Source organism: Haliotis asinina, chromosome 1 (assembly GCF_037392515.1).
Source record: "Haliotis asinina isolate JCU_RB_2024 chromosome 1, JCU_Hal_asi_v2, whole genome shotgun sequence".
Taxonomy (NCBI): domain Eukaryota; kingdom Metazoa; phylum Mollusca; class Gastropoda; order Lepetellida; family Haliotidae; genus Haliotis; species Haliotis asinina.
In genome coordinates this window covers 18,121,126-18,146,480 of record NC_090280.1, presented here as the reverse complement: position 1 = coordinate 18,146,480, position 25,355 = coordinate 18,121,126, and the positions used below count along the sequence as shown (strand labels likewise).

General features: G+C 38.9%; 1 protein-coding gene across 1 annotated transcript; it reads left to right on the top strand.

The window, feature by feature from the left end:
• The first annotated feature begins 4,024 nt into the window (after nucleotides 1-4,024).
• LOC137287635 (transmembrane protein 192-like) lies at nucleotides 4,025-25,355 on the top strand. The gene is made up of 6 exons (XM_067820016.1): nucleotides 4,025-4,188; nucleotides 8,158-8,307; nucleotides 14,681-14,912; nucleotides 19,211-19,360; nucleotides 21,075-21,183; nucleotides 22,589-25,355. Exons 1-6 carry the CDS (start codon nucleotides 4,153-4,155, stop codon nucleotides 22,725-22,727), a joined length of 816 nt encoding a protein of 271 aa, XP_067676117.1. The 5' UTR covers nucleotides 4,025-4,152; the 3' UTR covers nucleotides 22,728-25,355.

Sequence of the window (25,355 nt, the reverse complement as noted above, 5' to 3'; positions counted from 1 at the left end):
GCTGTTACTATGTTGCCTTGTTGTTTTCCATATTGTCTTAAAGCTGACATGATACGGAATTTATGCGATGTATACGCATGATAAAAGTATTGCAACACCCCATATTTTAATGGTATCAATATTTAACCATTTACTATCGCAAAGGAATTTATCCAAACGTCAGTTTAGCTTATCATATCGATAAATTGATAAGTGATAATTAATTGGAATTTTTATGTTAACAAGAAAGAAAATTTGCTGTCTATTCGGATAAGTAAAAATGGCAAATAATTGGTTCCCTTTTTAGGTCTGGTAACTATTGTGGCACGACAACAAGTGCAGCCAATTTCAGTCCTCACGAAATTTACTCTCATTCGTTTATTTCATTCCTAGGGCGTTAGCATGATATGTAACTCCATAGTCTATATATGAGTAAAGGTGAGTGAGTTTAGTTTTAAACCGCTTTTAGCAATATTCCAGAATCACCACGACGGGGGACACCAGAAATGGGCTTCACAAATTGTACCCAAGCGGGGAATCGAACCCGGGCTTTCGGGGTGGCGAGCAAACGAATTAATCAGCAGGTTTCCCCACCGTCTCTATTATCTTTATAAACTTTCGAGCACAAAAAACTGTAGAATTTATCATATGTTTAATTACCTGCTGTGGATGTTGGATGAAATATACTGTTTGACAACAATCGAATGCTACATTCAGAAAAAACCGTTTTGCTCAACGTAATTAGAAAAACGTATTTTTAAACGAAAAAAGGAAGCACAACATTATACAAAGGCAGCTACCGGAAACATATTATCATTAAAAATCAACAGATCGGTACTTGACTTTTCCTCAGATGAACCATTTTTCCAACATATGAATAGCGAGTGAGTGAATTTAGTTTCGAACCGCTTCTAACGACGTTACATCAATACCACGGCGGGAAACACCAGAAAAGGGCTTCACATATTTTACCCATGTGGGGAATCGAACCGGGATCTTCTTAGTGACGAGCGAACGCTTTAACCATAAGGCTAAGCCGTAGCCCTCCGAACATTCAAACCCATCAATTGTGTCACCTCACAGAATTTTTTATAGATTATTTTTTGCACATCAAAGTATTGACATAACACGCTCTTGAGTGACATTTACTTTAGCTAATGAAGCAAAGATTGCGGGCAGCCCATCTGACAGATGATCAGTACCAGAATGATACACCTAACTACATATGATTACAACCACCAACTAGTTTGAATATTCAGATTGATCTTTTGAATGCATAGAAAAGTATACTTCAAAATGTTTGGTTGTCTTACGTATAACAGTCCCAAAGTGTTCCTTCCGCATCCTAGCTGAAAGACTTAAGTTAAACACACACTTATAGATCAGTCTAAGTAATCTTAATGGCGACCTTTAAAATTCATCAAAAGGTAAGCATAATCTCACTTTAAACCTTATTTAACCAGACTCCCATTAAAACAACGTGTCTGGTTAACTGCGAACATGTAATCACAGATTACCGATTGAAACCTGCAGATGGTATAATATAGACACAGAAAATAGAACGTATCATTTGTAATGACTATGCGTTACGTGGTAAATTTCATATCATCTTATCATGCAGAGCTCTAGATGATATAAGAAAACGTATTCTCTCTCGTTATTTTTGTAATAATACCCATATTGATATTTTTCTTATTTCCCATATGAAATCTGAGTATCATCCTTTGGTACAGAAACAGTCAAGTTTAACGAAAATTTTATTACCCCTATTTTAGTTAGACATTTATATTTTTCTGCATATAAACCATAATGACACTTTGTATTTATCGAAATAAATGCATGTTCTCTATAACATTTATATATTGTTTATGAGAGTAAATATCCTGATTCCTAATTCCTGATGAATAAAATAAGGAATCTCGGGCAATGAAATAGACTGGCCAGGCCTATAAACTGAACGAGTATTGTGCTGCTGATAGATAACGATTCACATGACTCCAAAAGACAAAAGAGACAAAATAAAGAATAGCATACGAAGCAGAGAAAAAAATCCAATTAAACGTTATTGATAAAAAGATAAAAACAGCATATGTAAATTATCAACTTTGTTTTATTTTTGGAAGAATGAACTGATGCTACATCACGAATGATTCCCTCGTGATCACGTGGTCTGGCAATGTTGCACACACAGAGAAACACACAGCTACTAGGTACATGCACTATCTACTCAACGAAGACAGAGGAAATTCAAATACATTTTTTATATTCCGTCGGAATTGTAAATGTGTTAATTCCACGGCAGATCATAAATAAAGCAATCTTTCTGACTGACTTCTCTTGTGTAGCTGCAATGAGTAAACTGAGAGAGTAAGATTGAACAAGATATCATGTGAGCGCAGATGATGTAAATTTCATTTCACATTTCACAAAAGGGTAAAATTAAAGATGTGATAAAAAGTGATCTCGTATAATTACAAAGATAAATTCTTACATGTGACCACTTTCTTACAGACACTGTCTATGGCGAAAGTGATAACACATAACATGCCACTAACGTCGCCTCTATTCCGGCATTCTAATGGCACCGGGTATGTTTACATTTAGGACTCAGACATTCCGGCATTCTAATGGCACCGGGTATGTTTACATTTAGGACTCAGACATTCCGGCATTCTAATGGCACCGGGTATGTTTACATTTAGGACTCAGACATTCCGGCATTCTAATGGCACCGGGTATGTTTACATTTAGGACTCAGACATTCCGGCATTCTAATGGCACCGGGTATGTTTACATTTAGGACTCAGACATTCCGGCATTCTAATGGCACCGGGTATGTTTACATTTAGGACTCAGACATTCCGGCATTCTAATGGCACCGGGTATGTTTACATTTAGGACTCAGACATTCCGGCATTCTAATGGCACCGGGTATGTTTACATTTAGGACTCAGACATTCCGGCATTCTAATGGCACCGGGTATGTTTACATTTAGGACTCAGACATTCCGGCATTCTAATGGCACCGGGTATGTTTACATTTAGGACTCAGACATTCCGGCATTCTAATGGCACCGGGTATGTTTACATTTAGGACTCAGACATTCCGGCATTCTAATGGCACCGGGTATGTTTACATTTAGGACTCACACGAAGCATGTCTCAACCAATCATCAGCTGTCATTCATTTTATAATATTATTAAAGCATGACACGTTTCATTAATAAAACCTACTTTTTATTCTTTAGACGACGATTCTTGCTCCTTTATCGGGTGAAAGCTGAGTCTGTGCACAGAGTGATTATAAAGAGATAAAATGTTTACACAACGATATGTGAGAATGTATAAAGATGACAATATAATCACGAAGCTGATTACATAGGGTTATGTAACTGAGGGACATTCTAGAAGCATCCATGCTTAAAAACGGTATGAGCATCTACAACGAAACGTCACTATTGTACAGTAAAGAATTTGGTAATCCGAAAAAACATTAGCGTACAAAAATAACAATAAGCGTGCCATGTATTCATTTCGTCCAACTTCTAAATAACTTTCAAGTACTCCAATATGACTGTGATAACGGTGTCAAATCCATGTTGATGATGATGATGATGATGATGATGATGATGATGATCGCGTTCATGCTAAGAACATTTCTTCCCCAATTTAACTTGGCTGTAAGACGCGGAACTTTTATTAAGGCGATAGGTATCACCTACCTGTGGGATGACAGAGCAAATAAATGTAACAAGACAATTTTCCAAAGGGGGATGTTTATTGAAGGGAGACTATTCTCGATCTTCTGTCGTGGAGGTAATAAGATACCAAAGCGGTGTTGCGAATGTTTATATCCCCATTCCTAAAGGTCACCCAACAGTCGATCTTTCCCCAATAGCTTGTCTCATAATACCTTGCCCTTTCATGTTACGGTCAGATGAGACAACCTTTCGTATTATGATTACTTCTTGTTTGTGGTTCTTGTTGTTTGGTTTTGCTTCTGTCGCTATGAAACACGAAATATGTGGACTTTATTTCATGGATGACTTAATCCTAAGGATCGAAACAACTCGTGACCGGTGTTATTTGTGTGGACCCAAACAAGATTCTTCTGACAAAAATAATTTGTAATGGAGCATATGTAGCATTTATTGAGTTCGTGTATTTTTCAAAATGGTCAGTTTGTCGGAGACCTCCAGACACTCCGGGGTAAGACAGGAATGTTTTGTCGTCAGTTTCAGCAGAGATCGCAACAGATCGGCATGTCACAGACACACCAAATACCGGAGACTCCTGACTGGGACACGGCCTGTGTTGTAAACCTTATTTGACTTAGTATGTTACTGACGCGATTTCTGTTCATGACGAAAAAAGTGTCGCGTGCATAGATGTTATTGATACAGTGTCATTGCAGAAAGGATGGAGGGTACTAGTAAACCCAATTTGCTTCATTTAGGGCTTGAACACATCAAACACGTGAAGGTCCGGGGTAGAATAGGCCTTCAGTAACCCATGCTTGCCATGAAAGCCGACTATGCTTGTCGTAGGAAGCGACTAATGGAATCGGCTGGTCAGGCTCGCTGACTTGTCATTGTTGACAGGTCATTGTTGACACATCATTCGTTCCCAATTACGCAGATTGATGCTCATGCTGTTGATCACTGTATTGTTTGGTCCAGACTCGAATATTTACAGACCGCTGCCATATAGCTGGAATATTGCTGAGTACGGCGTAAAACTAAACTCACTCACTCACTTGAACCAGCAGGGAGGGCTGGGCAGTGGGGAAAAATAATGTGGTTCAGGGACTGCGTGACCAACTAATACTGTTTATGGGAAATATATGGATTACTTTCTCAGCTGCCACCTCACCCAGCAATGTCGTGTCTGGTGCCCTAAAAACAGGTGTAAAGTTTTAACCTAATTAATATTTTTGTAATTCAGGTAAGAACACCTGATCCACATTCTTATTCACTACAAGTAGAAAATGAAAATTCAGGGAAGGTGGGATATGAGAAACACAGAAAAAGAAATAGATACAGACAGCAGTATACACAAGTGTTTTTCAAAGTATATACTTGCTTGCCCCTTCATCTGGTGAAGGGCTGGTGGGGAAGCCTAATCGTTAAAGCGTCGGGCTCTCACACTAAGATTAGTAGGACCAGGGTTCGATTCCACACATAGGTAACTTGTGTGAAACCTTTTTCCGGTGTCACCCCTACCCCCACTCCACTACCCCTCATGATATTGCTAAAAGCAACGTGAAACCATGTTCACACACTCATCAATCAGGTGCAGGAGCATACTTAAGCTGTAGAAGCAGTTATCGAAATAATGGCCTGCCCGACTGCCCGCGGCTGGTAAATTTTGAGTTGGTCTGCCTGGAAATTCTCTCCACCAGCCCGATTGTCTGGCTGAAATTTTTAAGGTTGACCTACTTTCAGTTCACTCTGAGGACGATCATTCCATTTTAATTGTCATGTCATATTTTGATTTAAGAAAGATGAATGAAAGCTACGAGCACAATCCATAACTATACATGGACACCTCTTCAGCCAGTGAAGATAGCAAAACTGGCTGGCTTAGTAAGCTATGCTTTGATTGGACATCTGTAGAAACAAAGAGAGGGTTAATTAAAGGTGGGCAGGCAACTTTCAAGATGGGCAGGCAACATTTATGGGCCACCAGCCCGGCTGTCAGGTTGAGTTGAAAAATCATTTCAATCACTGTGTAGAAGTAAGTTACAACTCTGAAATGCTGTGTTCCTTGTATCATATATTTAATAAGGAACTGACATTCATTCATTCTCCCCTTATGAGTGTCACTTTTAAAAGCCATTCAAAGACCTAGACCTATTTGGTTATGAATAATGATAGAGGGTTCTAATGGGGCATCTTGTGAGCCAGATGAAAAGATTATTGTAAACAGAAAATGAGTCTAGTGTGCATCATAAATTATTGTGTCAAAGGTTTATACAAAAAAGCCTATTTTTAAAGTGAAATCTTGACTGGTTTCCATAATCAAGCTGAAATCTCAGAAAGTGTTTTTATAGCTCAATCTAGTGAAACCACAAAACCAATCGATCAGCGTTTGAGTTTTGCAAAACATAATTATTGTTCTTCCCTCAAACTGATGACTTGAACTCGCTTTCAGGATTTATGTTTGTGACGCTTTTATTGCCAAAGCTGAAAATATACAGACCACAGACCACTTTACTTACTGCTGACATGTGACACCCCTGTTTGCACTCTGATTTTTCAATTTCACATTAGCCATGAATATAGGTGAATTGCTTCATTTGCCACCTGAATTGTCTTCCTTCTAGTTGAGACAATTTAGTGTAAAACATGGGAGCACCTTGAGAATTCAGCACCACAATGGAATCTATCAATTACGGACTTGTCTGAGACCTACTCATTTGTCTGGATTTTAAAGAGTCTGTATACTTCGTTACCATTGACTCTGCCACAATGCGCTTTGAATTCTTCAGCACCAAGGCTTGTGGCATACTTTCTCAATATGGGTCCAGACAAAGGCATATTCTTACTGCGTGCACAGGAAAACCAAAAATATTTGATATGCTCTGTTTACTTATCTTGTATTTCTCAGCAAGATCTTTCCTGTTTTGGCGTCACTGACTCGTCAATAGGTTTCACTTTGTCAGCAAGTGACAAATCAGTTTCACTGACCATGACTTATGATGAAATGTGAAAACAGCAAGTAACCTGTCATTACTAAGATTACATACTGACTCTGAGTTAAGTGACACTAATTAGTGAGTGTTTGATTAATTACCCCTGTGAACAGAAGTAATGGAGAAGATATTTATTCAGTAGATTTTAGTCATCTACTTCAAATACTACTACAAAATTCTCATGCAATTTGAATGTTGGGACTGTCATTTTAGTCTGTAATTCATAATTGAGAGATTCTGTATTATAAAGCAAGCGATAAAGTTGGAACTGTTTTGATGGGACTCAGAGAGGAGTTTCGATTGTGGGAAAAACCGCATTGCATTGAGTCCAGATTTCTATCTATCAAGAATCCGTGGAAATAATTCTGACATTTTGTACCCATTTCTTGTAGCCTAGTTTGAGTACTTGGGTAGTGTTGTGTAATAAGGAGTTTGGTACCTTGGTCATGAATTTGGACTAGTCCCAACCCTGACCTTTCTGGGCATATTACTGTGGTATCTTATTTGTCCATGGGCTACTAGATAATTTCCACTTATGGTTTCAAACTGCAAATAAACGTCATTTCATATCTTCACAAAGTGTAGGTATTAAATTTCACAATGATAGTGAAGTGAGGTTACCTTTCTTTGCTATTTATCACTTTTCGATGACTAGTCCAGTAATCAGTAACATCAAATACCATGTTGATTTACTCGTTCATAATTTCATCATCATCAAGGCATGCTGAAAATTAGTCAGGACAAGTTACTTTAATTTTATTTGATATTTGAACTCCTGAAATGTCACTGGCTATTCCAGCCAAAATGTGGAGGCCATACTATCTTCCTTGTCACTAGCAGGCATGTCTTGTGGTGTTTATTATTATTTGTGTAGAATTGTCTCTAGTTGCCAGATATGTTATCTTATCAGGTCTCTAGGAAGTGTGTCCTTCTGTGGAGGTGGTGGGTCATTAAGTGTTTCTCACTTCAGATTCAGAATCTTTAAAACTAAAAGCATATTTTAGATTGTCATTTGTTTATGAAATTCTTGTACACAAAATGTATGTCTGTGAGTGCCAGTGCATTGAGCAAAGTACACCTTACCATGTTTTGTTGATAAAAACAGTTTATGTTTTAACTGAAATAATGAATGTGAGAACTAAATTGGGTTCGTGTGATACTATGCATCACCTAAAACTGCTGGGTCTAAATCAGTTTCAGAAGCTTCTGATCAAGTTGTTTCACTGGCAAAAACCTACTTGGTACCATTGACTCAGTGTATGAAACTTATATTAATAGTTACTATTTCCCCAACATTTGGTGAGACTCTGCTCTTTTTCAGATCATCAGGCATCAGGTGAACAGTTAATTAATTTAATTCAGCACTGTTTCTCATCATTTCTAGAAATAGGAATCAACCTCAGCAAGTACTAGAATCGGTACTTTACTAAGGATCTGTAATCTCAACTGTCATATATGTAGAGGCATTCACTGTTTGCTTTCAGGGGTATTTCTTCAATGATGAGCAGAACTCAATTCAGACATCAGACACAGAAGAACTCCTGCGTGACCATGTGGGACTCACAGGGGATGGGGAGATTGTGTTCAGGAAGATCAACACCCTGTGGGCCATCATTTGCCAGATATTGCTGTCAGTGAGTACCTTGCACCCGAGTTCTTTTGTCCAAAACGACCTTTGTGCTACAACTGTTGCAAGTCTATATAAGGGATAAGTGTTACGATCAGCTTGTGTGACTGTCGTATGTGTTTGTTGAATGGGAGTTAAAATCACCATGCATTATAGTTACGTTGTCATAAGTCTGCATTAAGCTGTAAGAGTTGCATTCACCTTAGTACTGTGTCTGTTGTTGAATGAGATTACTTTTACTCCGCACTCAGCAATATTCCAGCTATATAGCAGTGGTCTCTAAGTGATCGAGTCAGACAATCAGACATTCCAGTGAACTACAGCATGAGCAATGATCTGCGCACTTAGGAATCAACCAAGTCAGCAAGCCTGACCACCCGGTCCTGTTAGTTGCCTTTCATGACAAACATGGGTTCCTGAAGGCCTATTCTACCCCATACCTTCACAGGCCTATGTTAAGGTATGGGAATTACGATCATCTTGCACAAAGTTACAACTGTCGTAAGTATATGTTAGAGTATGGAGTTACATTCACCCTACCACTATGACTGTTGTATGTCTGTGTTAAGGTGTAGGATTTACGGTCACCTCAGTGCTGTGACTGTTGTAGGTCTGTGTTAAGGTACAGGATTTACGGTCACCTCAGTGCTGTGACTGTTGTAGGTCTGTGTTAAGGTACAGGATTTACGGTCACCTCAGTGCTGTGACTGTTGTAGGTCTGTATTAAGGTAAAGGATTTACGGTCACCTCAGTGCTGTGACTGTTGTAGGTCTGTGTTAAGGTACAGAATGTACAATCAACCGGTTGCTACAACTGTTATAAGGCTTTGTTAAGGTAAAGGGGTTATAGTTACCACTGTTGTAGGTCTGTGTTTTGGTATAGGATTTGCAATCACCTTAGCAGCATGACTACCAGAAAGTGTATATTAAGGTACGGGAGTTACCATGGCCTCAGAGTTATGATTGTCATAAGTCTACATTAAGGCATGGGAGCTGAGATCACTTTGTACATGAGAACCCGAGATAAACATTTTGAATTACCTAATGTTGTAACCTCGTCCTTGTAGTGTAAAATGATAATACAAATCATGTAAATCACAAAATTTTTTCGAGCTTGATATTATTGCAAAAATTGGGAAAGACTTAAACTTGCAAAAATATGATGACGCAATGTGCTGGTGAAACAGAATGAACAATCAACCAATAAAAAGTCTCATTAGCTCTTTATTGTTCACTAGTTCACCTAATCAACAACAAATGTAGACAACACATCATGTACTCATGTGTCACATGTCAGACAAGGGATACACGAATAAAAGTTACTCTATAAGATATCCCAAATCCACTCCGATGTTACAAATGTCAGCATTTTGGACATGGCTCACAGTCTTGCTGGAACTCTGTCGTATGTTATTGTTGTGGCAATAGTCATGATGGTAGAAAGATTACAAGTGGGCAAACTGTAATGGTGTACATCCTGCTTCTTCAAAATCCTGTCCTATGTTCCAGCGTGAATCACAGATTATGAAGCTTAAATGTGAGAAAAATGTCTCGTACATGAATGCCAAAAAAATGTTCAATCAAACCTCTACTCCTCCAAACATTACCTACGCTACGGCAGTTTACCTCTCTGTGGTAGTGTCCTCTACTGCATCTCAGACTGACTTCTCTTGGGTCAAGACAGCAACACCCATCTCTTCAATTTCAGCCACTATACCTACTGCCACTGTTATTCAATCTACATCTGGTTCTCAGACTGATGAAACTGAATCCGAGACATCATCTCAAGCAACTGTTTTGCAACCAGCCATTGAGAAATCTAAAAGGAAGAAAGGAAAAAGGATTAATAGGGATAAACTACCTGTTGTCCCCCCAGTTCCAGAGGTTCCTCTTGAAAACTCATTTGGGCCTCTAGTTATGGAGGTAACTCCATTCTCACAGGATAGGCGGAGAAAAATTAACTTCAGTGAGATACAATTACTGATACAAGATTTTCAGCCGTCAGCCATATGTCTCCAAGAGACATATTTAAAATCCACAGATAACTTCACTTTACGACAACACAGCAATTATCATTTCTTTTCTCCCCCAGGAGAGAGAGCAACTGGAGCTGCTTCTATCTTAGTACGACAGGGTATAATACACAGCCCTGTTCCACTTTGTACCAATCTTCAGGCTGTAGCGGTTCGACTGACCCTGCATGTTGCATTGACTCTGTACAGCTGATATATCCCTCCGTCTTCTAATATCAGACAGTCGGATCTTCAAAATCTATATGATCAACTTCCAAAGCCATTTATCATCATGGGTGACCTTAACGGACACAGTCCGCTTTGGGGAAGTGCCGACACTATTAATAAAGGTAAAATCCGTGAGGAATTTATTTCTGATAATAATGTATGCATTTTCACCAATGATTCAGCCACTTATCTACATCCAGCTACAGGAACATATTCTTCCCTGGATCTGTCACTTACAGATTCAAACTTATATACTGAATTTGAGTGGATGGTCCATGATGACCTATGTTGGAGTGATCACTTCCCCACAATTCTCAAAACCAGCAACCCTGGTGATGATCCACCTGTATCAAGAAGGAACTTCGCCAGGGCTGATTGGTCATTATATGAAATGCTGTGTGTTGAAAACTTGAAGCCTGATCTTTTCAGGAACAGTCAAGATCCTATACTGTCGTTTTCAGATCTTCTAAATAACATAGCTGACAGAGCAATTCCACAGTCCTCTGCAGCTCCACACATTCGCAAACCATGGTTTAATAATGAGTGTAAACAGGCCAGAAAGAGTAGGAAGAAAGCTGCTAAAATATTTTCGCAAACATCCCACAGTCCATAATTTAAACAAAGTTGAAATCTTCAATGTCAAGGCTAGACATGCCTTTAAACAGAATAAGCGTCAGTCTTGGAGGAACTATATTTCCCAAATAAATTCTCGCACACCAATTTCAAAGGTGTGGAACATAATCCAAAGGATAAAAGGTAAAGGATTTTAATCGATTGTTCAGCATCTAAAGGATGGTGATAATGTATTGACTAATAAGGATGACATAGCCAATAAAATTGGCGAAACACTTGCCAAACATTCTTCATCATCTAATTATGTCCCTGAGTTTCAAAAGTATGAGAAACAACAAAAGAAAAGAATCAATTTTAACTCAGACAACGGTGAAGATTACAACGAATTATTCTCGTTACATGAGCTCCATACTGCCCTTGAGCAAGCTCATGATACAGCAACAGGGACTGATAACATACATTATCAGCTCTTGAAACATTTGCCTGAATCGTGTTAAGAAATCCTTTTAGAAATTTTTTATCAGATAGGGACTTAAGGTAATTTCCCACCTTCCTGGCGTAATGCAAAGTTAGTCCCTATTCCGAAGCCTGGTCGGGATCATACTGATCCGTCTAACTACAGACCAATCTCCTTAACAACTTGTGTCTGTAAAACCATGGATCGAATGGTAAACAATAGATTAACACGGTATCTTGAAACCAATAATCTTATAGCAAATATTCATTGTGGTTTTAGGAAAAATCGTAGTACCATTGATCACCTGATACGATTGGAATCCTTCGTTAAAAATGCTATTGTAAATAAACAACATGCAGTATCGATCTTCTTTGATCTCGGGAAAGCATATGATACAACCTGGAAGCGTGGCATTTTAAAGGATTTACATGACTTCGGTTTAAGGGGTCGTTTACCTCTTTTTATATAACAGTTTTTACAACACAGGCAGTTTCAAGTCCGAGTGGGTTCAACCCTGTCTGACCATTATAATCAGGATCAGAGTGTTCCACAAGGCAGTATTTTGTCTGTCACACTTTTTAGTATCAAGGTAAACAGTTGATCCAAGGTTTTAAATGATTCAATTGATGGATCACTTTATGTGGATGATTTCTTGTCGGGGTAAAAATATGCATACTATTGAACGGCAACTGCAGTTGTGCTTAAACAAAATAAATAAATGGTGTCTGGAAAATGGCTTTTCATTTTCTAAGTCGAAAACCAATTGTATACATTTCTGTAGAAAATACAAACTGCATAAAGACGCAGAACTGTTTTTAAATGGCACTCCCGTCAAAGTTATAAAAGAGGCCAAGTTCTTGGGATTGATTTTTGACTCACGTTTAACGTTTCTCCCCCATATCAAATCCCTAAAATCTAAATGCCTGAAGGAACTTGATTTATTGAAAGTCATTTCTAATTCAAGTTGGGGAGGAGATCAAGCTACTCTCCTACACCTATACAGATCACTTGTCCGCTCAAAGCTTGATTATGGCTCCATCGTTTGTGGTGGAGCTTGCAAAAGCAACTTAAAACTATTAGATTCTCTCCATCACCAAGGTCTAAGACTTTGTCTTGGCTCCTTTAGAACGTCTCCTGTTGACAGCCTCTACGTTGAGGCAGTTGAACTGTCTCTTACACAACGCCGCATAAAATTATCTTTACAATATATCACAAAACTATATTCTTACGAATCTGACCCTGCATATAACCGCGTCTTCAAGCCTCTATATGAGGATTTGTATAACAAAAAGTCTTCTCTTGTTCCTTCTCTTGGGCTTAGAATTAAGCCATTTTTGCTGCTTCTGGCATTGACCTGGAAAACATAGCTCCCTCCCGTCTTCTTTCTTCTCCTTGGCAGTTGGTTAGGCCACAAGTTGACCTAACATTAACCACATTAAAAAAATCAGAAACTAATGAATTACAATATAAACAAGAAGATAATCAATTAAAACATAAATACAGCAATTATAAATCCTTATTTACAGATGGGTCCAAAGACGGTGGCGCAGTGGCTTGTGCCACTGTCATTGGATCCAGAACAGTATCTTCTAGATTACCGGATAATAGCTCTATTTTACGCAATATTAATGGCTCTTAAATATATTCAGAAACATCCTCAACATAAACAGTACACAATCTGTTCAGACTCTCTTTCTTGTCTTCAGGCTATTAAAAACTTATCATGTAAACATCCACTTTTAATCGAAATTATCAAATTGTATAATGATCTTGCTACTGGCCAGTACGACATCATCTTATGTTGGTTACTCAGCCACGTAGGCATTTCTGGGAACACAGTGGCTGACCTTGCTGCGAAAGCAGCACTCAACAAATCTGTGACGCCACTTCTTATTCCTAATTCTGACTACAAAGCTAGCATTAGAGCTTACATCCATGATCTGATGTGGAGACGTGGGACACTCAAGTAGGCATCAACAAATTACATGAAATAAAACCCTACATTGGTTATACCTACTTGGGTTGTCAGTCCAGATTTGAAGAGGTAATCATGAGACGATGTCGTATTGGCCATACAAGATATACCCATAAGTATCTGTTAAAAGGTGAGGATCCTCCGTTTTGTATCCCTTGTGATGAGAGAGTTACGGTCAAGCATATTCTGCTTGACTGTGTTGAATTCTCCATCACAAGGGATAAATATTTTAATGTCAAAAGTGTCAAGGACCTTTTTACCAGTGTCAGTTGTCATTTAATTATTGGTTTTTTAATGGAAATCGATTTCATGGTTGAGATTTGAATAACATATTCTGTAGATAGATGTATTTTAATGATTGGTAGTTTAAATTTGTAACTAGAATTGTTAGTGGCTGTATCCTCAAAGGGGGTTGAAGTACTGTAAAAGTATTGTCCTCCTGAGAGGGTATGTAAGTCCACAAACATTCAAAGTAAATTTAAGTCTATCAGGTTTTTAATCGTAGTATTCATGTTATTTTAATTTTGGCTAGCATTCTGTACACTCTCCAGCAGCTGAAGGGATGGTGTAGATCCAACTAGGGTCCATGCAGGTAGCAAAGGTACTGGAAGTCCCCATGGTCCCTAGTATGGTGATCTACCTTTGGTTGTTGGAGATCTATAGCCTGATTTCATATTGTATTATCTAAATAGTGATATTAGTTTCAACTCTTCATGCTAGTTTTAATCCCATATGTGATATCCTAGTTGTTTTACTGTCCTTCGTTGACAGGTTTTATAATAGACATATATTTCATTTTAGTATTAAATGTTCTCGTCACGATATGGCTGAGATATTGCCGATGTGACGTTAAATATTAACTCATTCACACACTCACTAACTACTCTATAAGCTTGTGTTGTTTTTAGGAAAACATCACTGATTGCACACATGCCGACTGAACAGACTTCAAAATTAGTGGCAACCTTTAACATGTGATTGTTTTTACTTCAGGAAGAACTTTCAGTTTCAGTGAAGTTTTTAATCTAAGTTTTGAGAGTTAGGCAAGTCACAAAAATATTATGGCCCCAAAACGTCTGTTGGTCGCCACAGGCAAAAATATCATGATTTACAGTATGTCACTTCCTCCATTTCAGATTGCTCTGCTGACTGGCTCGTTTATCATCCCCGTGTTCTGCCTGCAGAACAAGTGCGGGGCAGACGACATAGCGCTTGTAATCTACATCCATGGGGCTTTCTGGTTCATCTTCCTGGCATTCGACAGATACTACCGACAACAGCACTATGTCAACAGGCTCAATGGATATCTGGAGTTCTACAGGAGGACAAAAAATATTCGCAGAATGCCATTCTTGATAACATCTGGAGGTAATACAGTCAAACTAATACAGACATCTGTTGCTGAAAACTACATTCAGCAATGTTCCAGTTGTTTCATAGCAGTCTGTAATAAAGTTTGAGCCCGATTATTAAACATTTTATTATCCCCCGGCATGTAGTGCAAGGTCTGTCTGTCCATCCGTCCACCTGCCCATCCATGTGTCCGTCCGCAGTCATTTAATTTCCAGCGCATAACTCAAAAACAGTTCAGTATTTTAAAAAAAATGGCACATATATCAAACAGCACAGAACGTGGTGCCCTTTGCTATTTGCAGACTTGTCATTTTTATTTTTCTCGGTTTCTATGGAAATGATTTGAACTTTGTCTAAAATGAAGGGATGTGCTTCGTTTCCTGAGCACAGCTGAAAAACTGTTTGATATCTTTCAATGAAACATGGTAGATATATCAAACATGAACTAAAGTGGTGCCTTTTGCTATTTGCAGATTTTTGTCATTTTTGTCTTTGTCAACCGTTGCAGTAGTTTTGTGATAGCAGTAAACCAGTTTTTAGATTTGATAATTACATCAATCAATGAAACAGAAATTGATGAATTATTTTTTACAGTGTTTAAGTTTGCCATTTTTCCTTTTCCCTTTTCCCTATCTCAGACGCTTCAAGTTTGTAGACACAGGAATACAAGGTGTTTCACAATTGACAGTTGTATTGTGAAATTACACAACACCATGAACCATGAATGGATGAACGCAAACCTGTGTCACTACGAAATTCAGTGGCCACATCAGATATAAAGTCAGCGATGATGATATTCTTCCAAAACAGGCCTAGATAGGATATCCAGAATGAAAATATAATCTTCACACAAGAACTTGTCATGGTATCGTGTGAGCATATAAAGGCATAGACTTGCTTACCCTCTCTGTTCTTAAAACATTCAAAACATTTCCATACACCGAATGTTTAACCCTCAGCTAACAGAGATATATTTGTTGTAAGTTTGCAGCTTGAATGGATGAACTAGTGTGTATTTTAAGTTGTTGGTTTCCATAGGTTTCCATTTTCTCAGAAAAGCTGCAGGTGACCTTAATTTTGGCCATGAGAATCTAAGGAAGATCACACAAGACCTTCAATTACCTCCCTTTGACTGTGAACAATGAGGAAAAATGTGGCCTGATAGATAAGCTGATAGTGCAACCATTTCAGTTGTCCCAACAACATTATTCATGATTTTATAGAAACATGACTCTCTGTTATAGCAGATTAGAACTAGTTGTCTACTTTAATAGAAATGAAAGGATGTGGTCTGCAAGCTGTTTAAGGCACCAGGCTAGTGATCAAGCAAACTTTAGGTGTTGAGATCAAGCCCACCTGTGTTCAGAAGTAAAACTTTGGAGTCAGCTTTGTGTGCAGACTCTTTCAGTCATGTTACAGCCCCTAGTGTACAGTACACAACCATGTGCTACTATAAGAACCTATGAATCTGTTGGTAGATGACCAAATGGTGGTCACTTGAATCAGTCCCTCCTGGATTCTGCGCGTTTGCAGAAAAAATTGCAGAATTTACCTTTCCATGCAGAAAAACATCTGGTCCATGGAAAACGCATTTTCTTGCAGAATCCGTGCAGAATTTGCCGCTTTTCTGCCGCAGAATTTGCTTATTTTAATAACAGAGTGAAAACTGACTGACGAAATATATCAAAAGTAGGATCGGTTACACATATAACGAACTGACATATTTACTGTGACAACATTTTCAAAATAATCATGATTAAAGATACTTTATTAATAAATACATAAAATGTTTTAGGTATCTTTCAAATAATATTAGATGAATTTGACACTGCAATTACGTTCTCAAAATCAATCATTTTGAAAAACGAAAATATTTCAGATTTAGTTTAAATATAAAATTGTTATTTGCATGAAACTGGAAGTTGTTCATCTGCAACAAAGTTACGAATGAGAGGAGAGAAATCACTTTGAGTGAGTGTTTAATTCTCAAACACACAGAAAGGTGTTGGTGCTTTGTAATCAAACTTACTAAAGATGAGATGTGTACTGTCGACTTAACTTTACATCTGTGTTTGAGAATTAAACTTTGAAGGTCTGTATATTGTTTTCGTTGTTTTTCCTAAATGTTTTAATCGCCGAAAGTTTAGCAGAATATTGAAAAATAGGGTGCACAATTTGCTTAAATTTGTCACAGAATTCTTAAAAATTTGCCACAGAATCCAGGAGGGACTGATGAATGTACAGTCAAGTGTCATTAATAGGACCTCTGTTTATCGGACAGTGGGCTTTATCCAATGTTTTTGTTGGTAACAAATTAGATAAACAGAATTCATTCTCGATTATTTAGTCCGACATCCTTCTTAATCCGACAATTTGTTGTGCAACAGGCCATGTCGGATTAAATAGACATGACCGTACATGCAGTTGCAGATACAGCAGTGTGCAGTAAACTTGGACAAAGTACAGTGACCATGTATCCCAGTACACCCAGCTTTGAACATGAACCTCGTATGGAATGGAAAGCCACATGAAATCAGTGCGCTTTGTGGCTGCAGGAGTTGTATGATTCCCACAGAGTTTAGATTGATAATACAATGTGCCTTTCAGATAGACATCCAAAGATAGGGGCTGTTTATATTAATAAATGCACAGAACAAACTACAGTTGTAGCAAACTAACATTATGGTTTATTATAGTCATAGTTAGCTTTAGCTGCAGAATATGTGTACAGATGAAGCTGTCATAACCAGCAGCTGTCCAATCCAGCAAGTTGTCAACACTGGCATAAAATCTCAGTCTCATCTGTCGTTAGTACATTATCAACATATAAACGCTCTGTAAGCCGGCAGCTGTCAATTAGCTTTAGCTGCAGAATATGTGTACAGATGAAGCTGTCATAACCAGCAGCTGTCCAATCCAGCAAGTTGTCAACACTGGCATAAAATCTCAGTCTCATCTGTCATTAGTACATTATCAACATATAAACGCTCTGTAAGCCGGCGGCTGTCAATTAGCTTTAGCTGCAGAATATGTGTACAGATGAAGCTGTCATAACCAGCAGCTGTCCAATCCAGCAAGTTGTCAACACTGGCATAAAATCTCAGTCTCATCTGTCATTAGTACATTATCAACATATAAACGCTCTGTAAGCCGGCGGCTGTCAATTAGCTTTAGCTGCAGAATATGTGTACAGATGAAGCTGTCATAACCAGCAGCTGTCCAATCCAGCAAGTTGTCAACACTGGCATAAAATCTCAGTCTCATCTGTCGTTAGTACATTATCAACATATAAACGCTCTGTAAGCCGGCGGCTGTCAATTAGCTTTAGCTGCAGAATATGTGTACAGATGAAGCTGTCATAACCAGCAGCTGTCCAATCCAGCAAGTTGTCAACACTGGCATAAAATCTCAGTCTCATCTGTCATTAGTACATTATCAACATATAAACGCTCTGTAAGCCGGCGGCTGTCAATTAGCTTTAGCTGCAGAATATGTGTACAGATGAAGCTGTCATAACCAGCAGCTGTCCAATCCAGCAAGTTGTCAACACTGGCATAAAATCTCAGTCTCATCTGTCGTTAGTACATTATCAACATATAAACGCTCTGTAAGCCGGCGGCTGTCAATTAGCTTTAGCTGCAGAATATGTGTACAGATGAAGCTGTCATAACCAGCAGCTGTCCAATCCAGCAAGTTGTCAACACTGGCATAAAATCTCAGTCTCATCTGTCATTAGTACATTATCAACATATAAACGCTCTGTAAGCCGGCGGCTGTCAATTAGCTTTAGCTGCAGAATATGTGTACAGATGAAGCTGTCATAACCAGCAGCTGTCCAATCCAGCAAGTTGTCAACACTGGCATAAAATCTCAGTCTCATCTGTCGTTAGTACATTATCAACATATAAACGCTCTGTAAGCCGGCGGCTGTCAATTCCAGATGATGGCATGAAATAAGCTGGCCAAGTATGTGTTCATGTATTTATCAGCATTGTCTAATCTGGCATGTTGCGAGGAGCCAATTAATCCTGACTTAAACTACATTGTTGCCGATAAAAATAACATAGATAATCTTAGTTCAGTTTGGCTGTTCTTGTACATGTAATTATTGAGTTGACACATTTTATTGAGAATAATCGAGAGAACCAGTTGATACAGCCACGTATTTGAGAGTGACGAAACTGGTTCACTCCTAGTTGTAGGACACCGTGTCATCTCTACAATGTGTCACGTCAAAACCAAACTATTTCTTCATTCCGATGAGTGCCGTTTTAGACACCTTCCACTGTAATTATATGTCTGTCCATTCCCAGGGAATGCGTTGCTGCTGATAGTCACCAGGATCTTGGAGGAGTACTGCCACACACCAGACAAGTGCTACATACTAAAGAAAGAAAACTATATCCAGATTGTTGTTGCCATGGAGACTGCTATAATGCTGATATTCCTTATAATGTACCTGGGTATGATTTTTTTGTGTGTGTCTGGGTGATGGTGGAGTATACTAAGGACACATAAAAAAAATTTGGTTTCTTATACATTTTAAAAAAAAAATATTGGTCAGCCAACCAGATTGTATTTTAATGTTTGAGTTTATTTTTTGTCAAAAACTCATTGATATCTGTGGAAATATAACCTTTTCTCTCGAAATTTAAAACTCAGAAAATTCATGCAAATTTTGAGAGTCAAAGTTGCATTTTCTATGGTTTAAAAAATAAATAAATCTTTGGCTCAGGTTGAATATTTGGTTCGGGCATTATTAATGACAAACAAGAATATTCTTACCGTTTTATATGGCCAAATAGCGAAATCATTCATTCGACCTGATGAAGACAATTTAATTTGTCACAGCTATGACACAGATGTCAAGTTAATTAAATGTAAGTGTTGACTATATACTTACAGGATTGTTGACATTAGCCAGGGTAAACACATCTTTCTCAGTTTTTTTAACACTTTTTGGAAAGTGTCAACGACCTTTTTTTCTTTGGTGTTCTGTTTTGTTTAATGCCGAACTCAGCAATATTCCAGCTATTGGACAGCGGTCTGCAAATAATTGAGTCTGGACCAAACAGTCCAGTGGTCAAAAGCATGAGGATCAATTTTTGTATCGACCAAGTCATTAAGCCTGACCACCTGATCCCATTGGATCTTTTTGACAAGTTTAAGTTGCACAAGACCAATTTCAGCTACACTGAAATGTGTAGAATCAAGGGAAGTAACTCTTGCTGTCTTAAACTAATGGAAAGTCACCTTCCTTGTAAACGTCTTATAGCCTTGTTCCATTAAACATGTAAAATGAAGATTCAGAAATATTGTATGGATTACATTTTCAATTAACTGACATGTGCAAGATACAACTATGTTAATCTTTGGACTCCTAGGCTCTCTTAAGGCATGATGGTTCGAGGTAAAATAGGCCTGCAGCAACCCTTGCTTGCCATAAAAGGCAACTATACTTGTCATAATAGGTGATTAACGTGATAGGGTGGTCAGGCTCACTGACGTGGTTAACACATGTCATCAGTTCCCAATTGCACAGATCGATGGTCCTGCTGTCGATCACTGGATTGTCTGGTCCAGACTTGATTATAAACTAAACTTGTTCACTCACTCTTAAGGCATGGGGACATTTGTGGGGTTTTACTTGCATCTTAGTAACAACTTCAAGGAAGAAAGAAATATTTTGTGTCACTTTACAAAGCTGCATGTGTGAGCTAAACTCTTTTAACAATTAATGGTCATGCAGTCTTGAATCATCACAGTTGAGATTGTCACCTTGAATGAAATTACTCAATGACATGTTGAACAACAACAACCAACCATTTCAATGACTTAATAAAACCATCCACATGCTGTCATACAGTTACTCAAAATCCATCCACACATTCACTCCAAATCATACCACACATTCACTCACTCTGTACCTCCAAAAACTTGCCCGCACATTAACTCACTCGAAACCCCTTCCCACATTCACACGTTTCAAAATCTTTCCACACCTCCCCTTGCTTTCACTCCAAAACCAACACACACATTCACTACCTCCAAAATTCTTCCATACAAAACAATTTATTTTAAACATGGAATGCGGTGTGTGATATTGCACTAATATTGCTAAAAGTGATGTAAAACCCTGCTCCCTCCATCAGTCACTCACTCCCTCACTCCTTACAGCCAGGACCTACAAGTTCAACCGGTGCCAGGCACACCCAGATGTAAGTCAGGATGAGATGCTGAACAGCTTCGTCCATTCACAATCCCAAGCTTCTGATATCGGCTTCAGGTATGCCAGAAGTTACACATTTGTCAAAAATAGAACAGACTACATGCGGTAGTACCATTATGCAGTATTTAGAACATTATTTTCAACATGTGTCCCAAAATTTTGCATCATAATATAATTTTGATATGGATTTTTATACCATTTCAAGGATGAGTGACTCTTGCTTAACATTGATATTAATAATAAAGAAGTCGTTGCCCATAAAGTATCAACCCTTTCTTATTGCATGACTTGTACAGTAGATGACAGCGCTGCATATAGGGGTGAAACGTTACACTCATATGGTACATATTGCAGTGCAAAGTCTTTCTTTTGGTAGTTTCAGTTCAGTAAATGAGAACTTACTGCCGGGAAAATTGTCTTGCAAAGAAAGGCATAGATTTTAACAAACTGATTCAATTTCTAGACATTTTAGAAAAGGTTTTACAAGTTCATAAAATGATGGTACAAAATCAGAAAGTACCAAATTTTTTTTTTAAGTAACGGTATACCAGACTGAAGGCAAAAATACCGCAGAAACCATTTCACCCCCAGCTGCATGGCAGTTGACAGATACTGATATCCATGAGTTAAGTTGTTGAGTCTTCAATGGCAATTAATCAATGGTAGAAACAAAAAACTGTTGACACATTGATAGTATGTCTGATTGTTAAGTAACTGACTTAACTCATACGTGTGCAGCACAAAATGCAAGAAATATCAGATAGAACAAGTACATATGGATGACAACTTCTTTCATTCTAGAGCATGAAGTTTCGATACAGATTCTTGTATCGTTCTCAAGTGAGTGAGTGAGTTTAGCTTTACGCCGCACTCAGCAATATTCCAGCTATATGGTGGCGGTCTGTAAACAATCGAGTCTGGACCAGACAATCCAGTGACCAACAACATGAGCATCGATCTGTGCAATTGGGAACCGATGACATGTGTCAACCAAGTCAGCGAGTCTAACCACCCGATCTCGTTAGGTGCCACTTCTGACAAGCATAGTCGTCTTTTATGGCAAGCATGGTTTGCTGATGGCCTATTCTATCACAGGACCTTCACAGGACCTTCACAGGTCTCGTTTTCCAGTGTGAATGATACAGGGTGACAACAGGATATATATATACCCTGTAACAAATGTAAGAAATATCAGGCTCATTCACTCTGAGTTAAGAGTTATTTAATGAGTTTCAAGTTTCTTGTCATTTATCAAAAGAGACTGACACTTCTTCAGCTTGTGTTATATTTCATATAAAGAGGACATTCGGTTAGGAAATGACTTCAAATGGGAGAAAAAAACTTTTGCAATAGTTGGTCACAATAGACTATTGTTATCACAGTAGTATGTTGCAACAGACTATCGTTATTGCAATGGTTGTTTCCCCCTAAATAGTGACCCCTGTCCATGTTTATGTTTCAGAGATGAGAACTACGTGGACCAGGTCTTAGAGAAGCAGGCGGACATGATCCGATACCTGAAACAGCACAACTCACAGCTTGGGAAAAGGATTCTGGCCCTCACAGCTCAGAACAATTCACTCAATGAGCCACGCTCTTAAGACACGCTCTTTAGACATAACTGGGCTTTTTATTCCAAAGGTCATATCTCCAAAACCTCTCAGACATGGAGACAGTCTTTACCTTTCTATCCTGCAACTTGTGATGTGTTTGGATGAGTTGTCAGGATCTAAAAACCTGTGTATCATTGGCACATCAAAGTGTTGGAATAGGTTTCGATGGATTATGTGGAACGGAAGATCTTTGGTCTATTTGCAGATCAGGATGTCTAAATGTGTTCGGATGGATTGTATGGAACTGAACACCATTGTTACAGTTGCAGATCTTCCAGATCGGAGAGTCTAAATTTATTTGGATGGATTGTGTTCAAGTGAAGACCTGTGAATACATTTGCAGATCTTGCTGATGAGTGTCTAAACATGTTTGGCTTGATTGTGCAGGAGAGAAAGCTTTTGTAACATTTTCAGGACATGGATATTGCAATATTTGATTCATAAGATTCCAGTCACAAATAGATCAGATTAATGGAACTCTTGGAACAAAGAACTATTTGTCTTATTCTTAGATAAAGGTATCTGATCCAGATAAATACTCTGTAGCATTAGTTTTGATGTGCAACAAGGGACTTTACCACATATACGTTCGGTATGCCACAAATGTACACCAGTTGCTACTTGAACAAATTACTCTCTTGAGCTAATGATGAACTGTTGTGTAAACCATGTTTTCCCAAGCTCACAACTTCTATACTACCGACAAGAAATAAGGGAACTAATGAAATAATAGTGAATTTGAAACTGCTTTAAATATGCACTAAATCAATTTTAGGCGTCAAGTTCAATATCTGGTGTGTCCACCATGTTGGGCAACACATTCACGGCACCTTGATGGCATGCTGTTAATCAATTTCCGGATGGTTGCCTGTGGTATGGCCCGCCATTCCTCTTGGAGAGCTGCACCAAGCTGGGCCAGGTTGGCGGGTCCTGGGTCCCTGGCGTACACAATTCAACCAAGAACGTCCCAGAGATGTTCAATTGGGGACAGGTCTGGGGACTTAGAGGGCCAGTCCAATGTCTGGATACCTGCTTGTCGGAGATAAGCAGAGACAATTCAGGCCCGATGTGGTCTGGCATTATCATCTTGAAATACAAAATTTCGGCCGATAACTCTAGCCAATGGAGCCACAACAGGACGCAATATTTGGTCAACATATCACTGACCAGTCATGGCTTCGTTAATGATGACCAAATCTGATCGTCTGTCATGTGTAATCCCACCCCACACCATGACAGTACCACCTCCATATCGATCATGGTCAAGAATTGCTGCTCTGGCATATTGCTCCCCGCTCCGACGCCAACAATGTTTTCTGCCATCTGTGAATCGTAGGCAAAACCTTGACTCATCAGAGAACATGGTGTAACGCCAGTGGTGCATAGCCCGTCCCTGATGCTGCCTAGCCCATGCCAATATTTGGCGCTTATGGTGAGCTGAAAGGGTGACTCCCTTAAAAGGCCGTCTTGCTTTCAGACGAGCTTGATAGAGTCAGTTTTTAACGGTTGAGTTTGAAATGCATTTTCCAGTGAGTGTGCGGAATTCTCTATTGATGGCAGGGGCCGATTTAAACCTATCGCATAGAGCAATTAACATAATGAGATGATCCTGTCGTGGTGTCGTTGATTTTGGTCTACCACGCCCAGGTCTCGTTGCAACCCCACCCGTTTGACGGTACTTATCCCACAGGCGTGAAATTACACTTTTTGATTTACCTATCTGCCGGGCAACTTCACATAATGATGTCCCAAACTCTATCATCCCCACAATTCTCCATTTTGTTGCTTTACCGAGATACTGCCTCGGAGGCATTTCTGTCAGTAAGTGTCAATCTATATTGCATTAGTGATTGCGACTTCTCCAGTACATTTACAGGAGTTAACTTCTGTATGCACGTGTAGCACGTGCTGGGCATGCATTATGCGAAATTCCATTGTCATTGGATGTTGCGTTTGGGAGATACGCCACGATAATGGACCCTGTCACAGTCAAAGTCATCTACATTCAATTTCTTGGTTCCCTTATTTTCTGTCGTTAGTATATATCAGGACTGACCTGTGTTTGGTTTGGTTTTTTCAGGGTGATATGAGATGAATATCTTTTAAGTGTGTGATTGAATGAGTATAGCAGACAGCGCTACAACTAAAAGATTGTTTGAGCAGGGAGAGGTGAGATGGGAGTGAGCGAGCAGGCAAGCAGATGGGTAGGGAAGAAAAATTGGGCAGCAAAGATGGGTAGGAAGATGTGTTTGTGAGAGGCAAGTGGGAGATAGGTGGAGCAGGCAGTATGGTCGAACTTAACTGAATGGAAAGAAGGATGGTGTTGTGTAAGAGGTAGATGGGGTTTGACTGTGAGCAATGGATGGGTGGGACAGTGTGGTGTGGGTGGGGAGTGGTCCGTAGATGGGGCAGGACTGTGCACAGATGAATAGGGTCTGACTGTTGGTAGTGGGACAGGATGCATGACTGATTGGTTGAGCTGACATATAGATTAAAACTTCTCTTGTCCTTTTATTGCTTTTCGCTAAAGTGATAGAGGTGTTATGTTTGATCTCAGTTTTCCATGAATATATTTAATTGTAACAATTTGTAATAAAGACAAGGTGAACTTCTTCA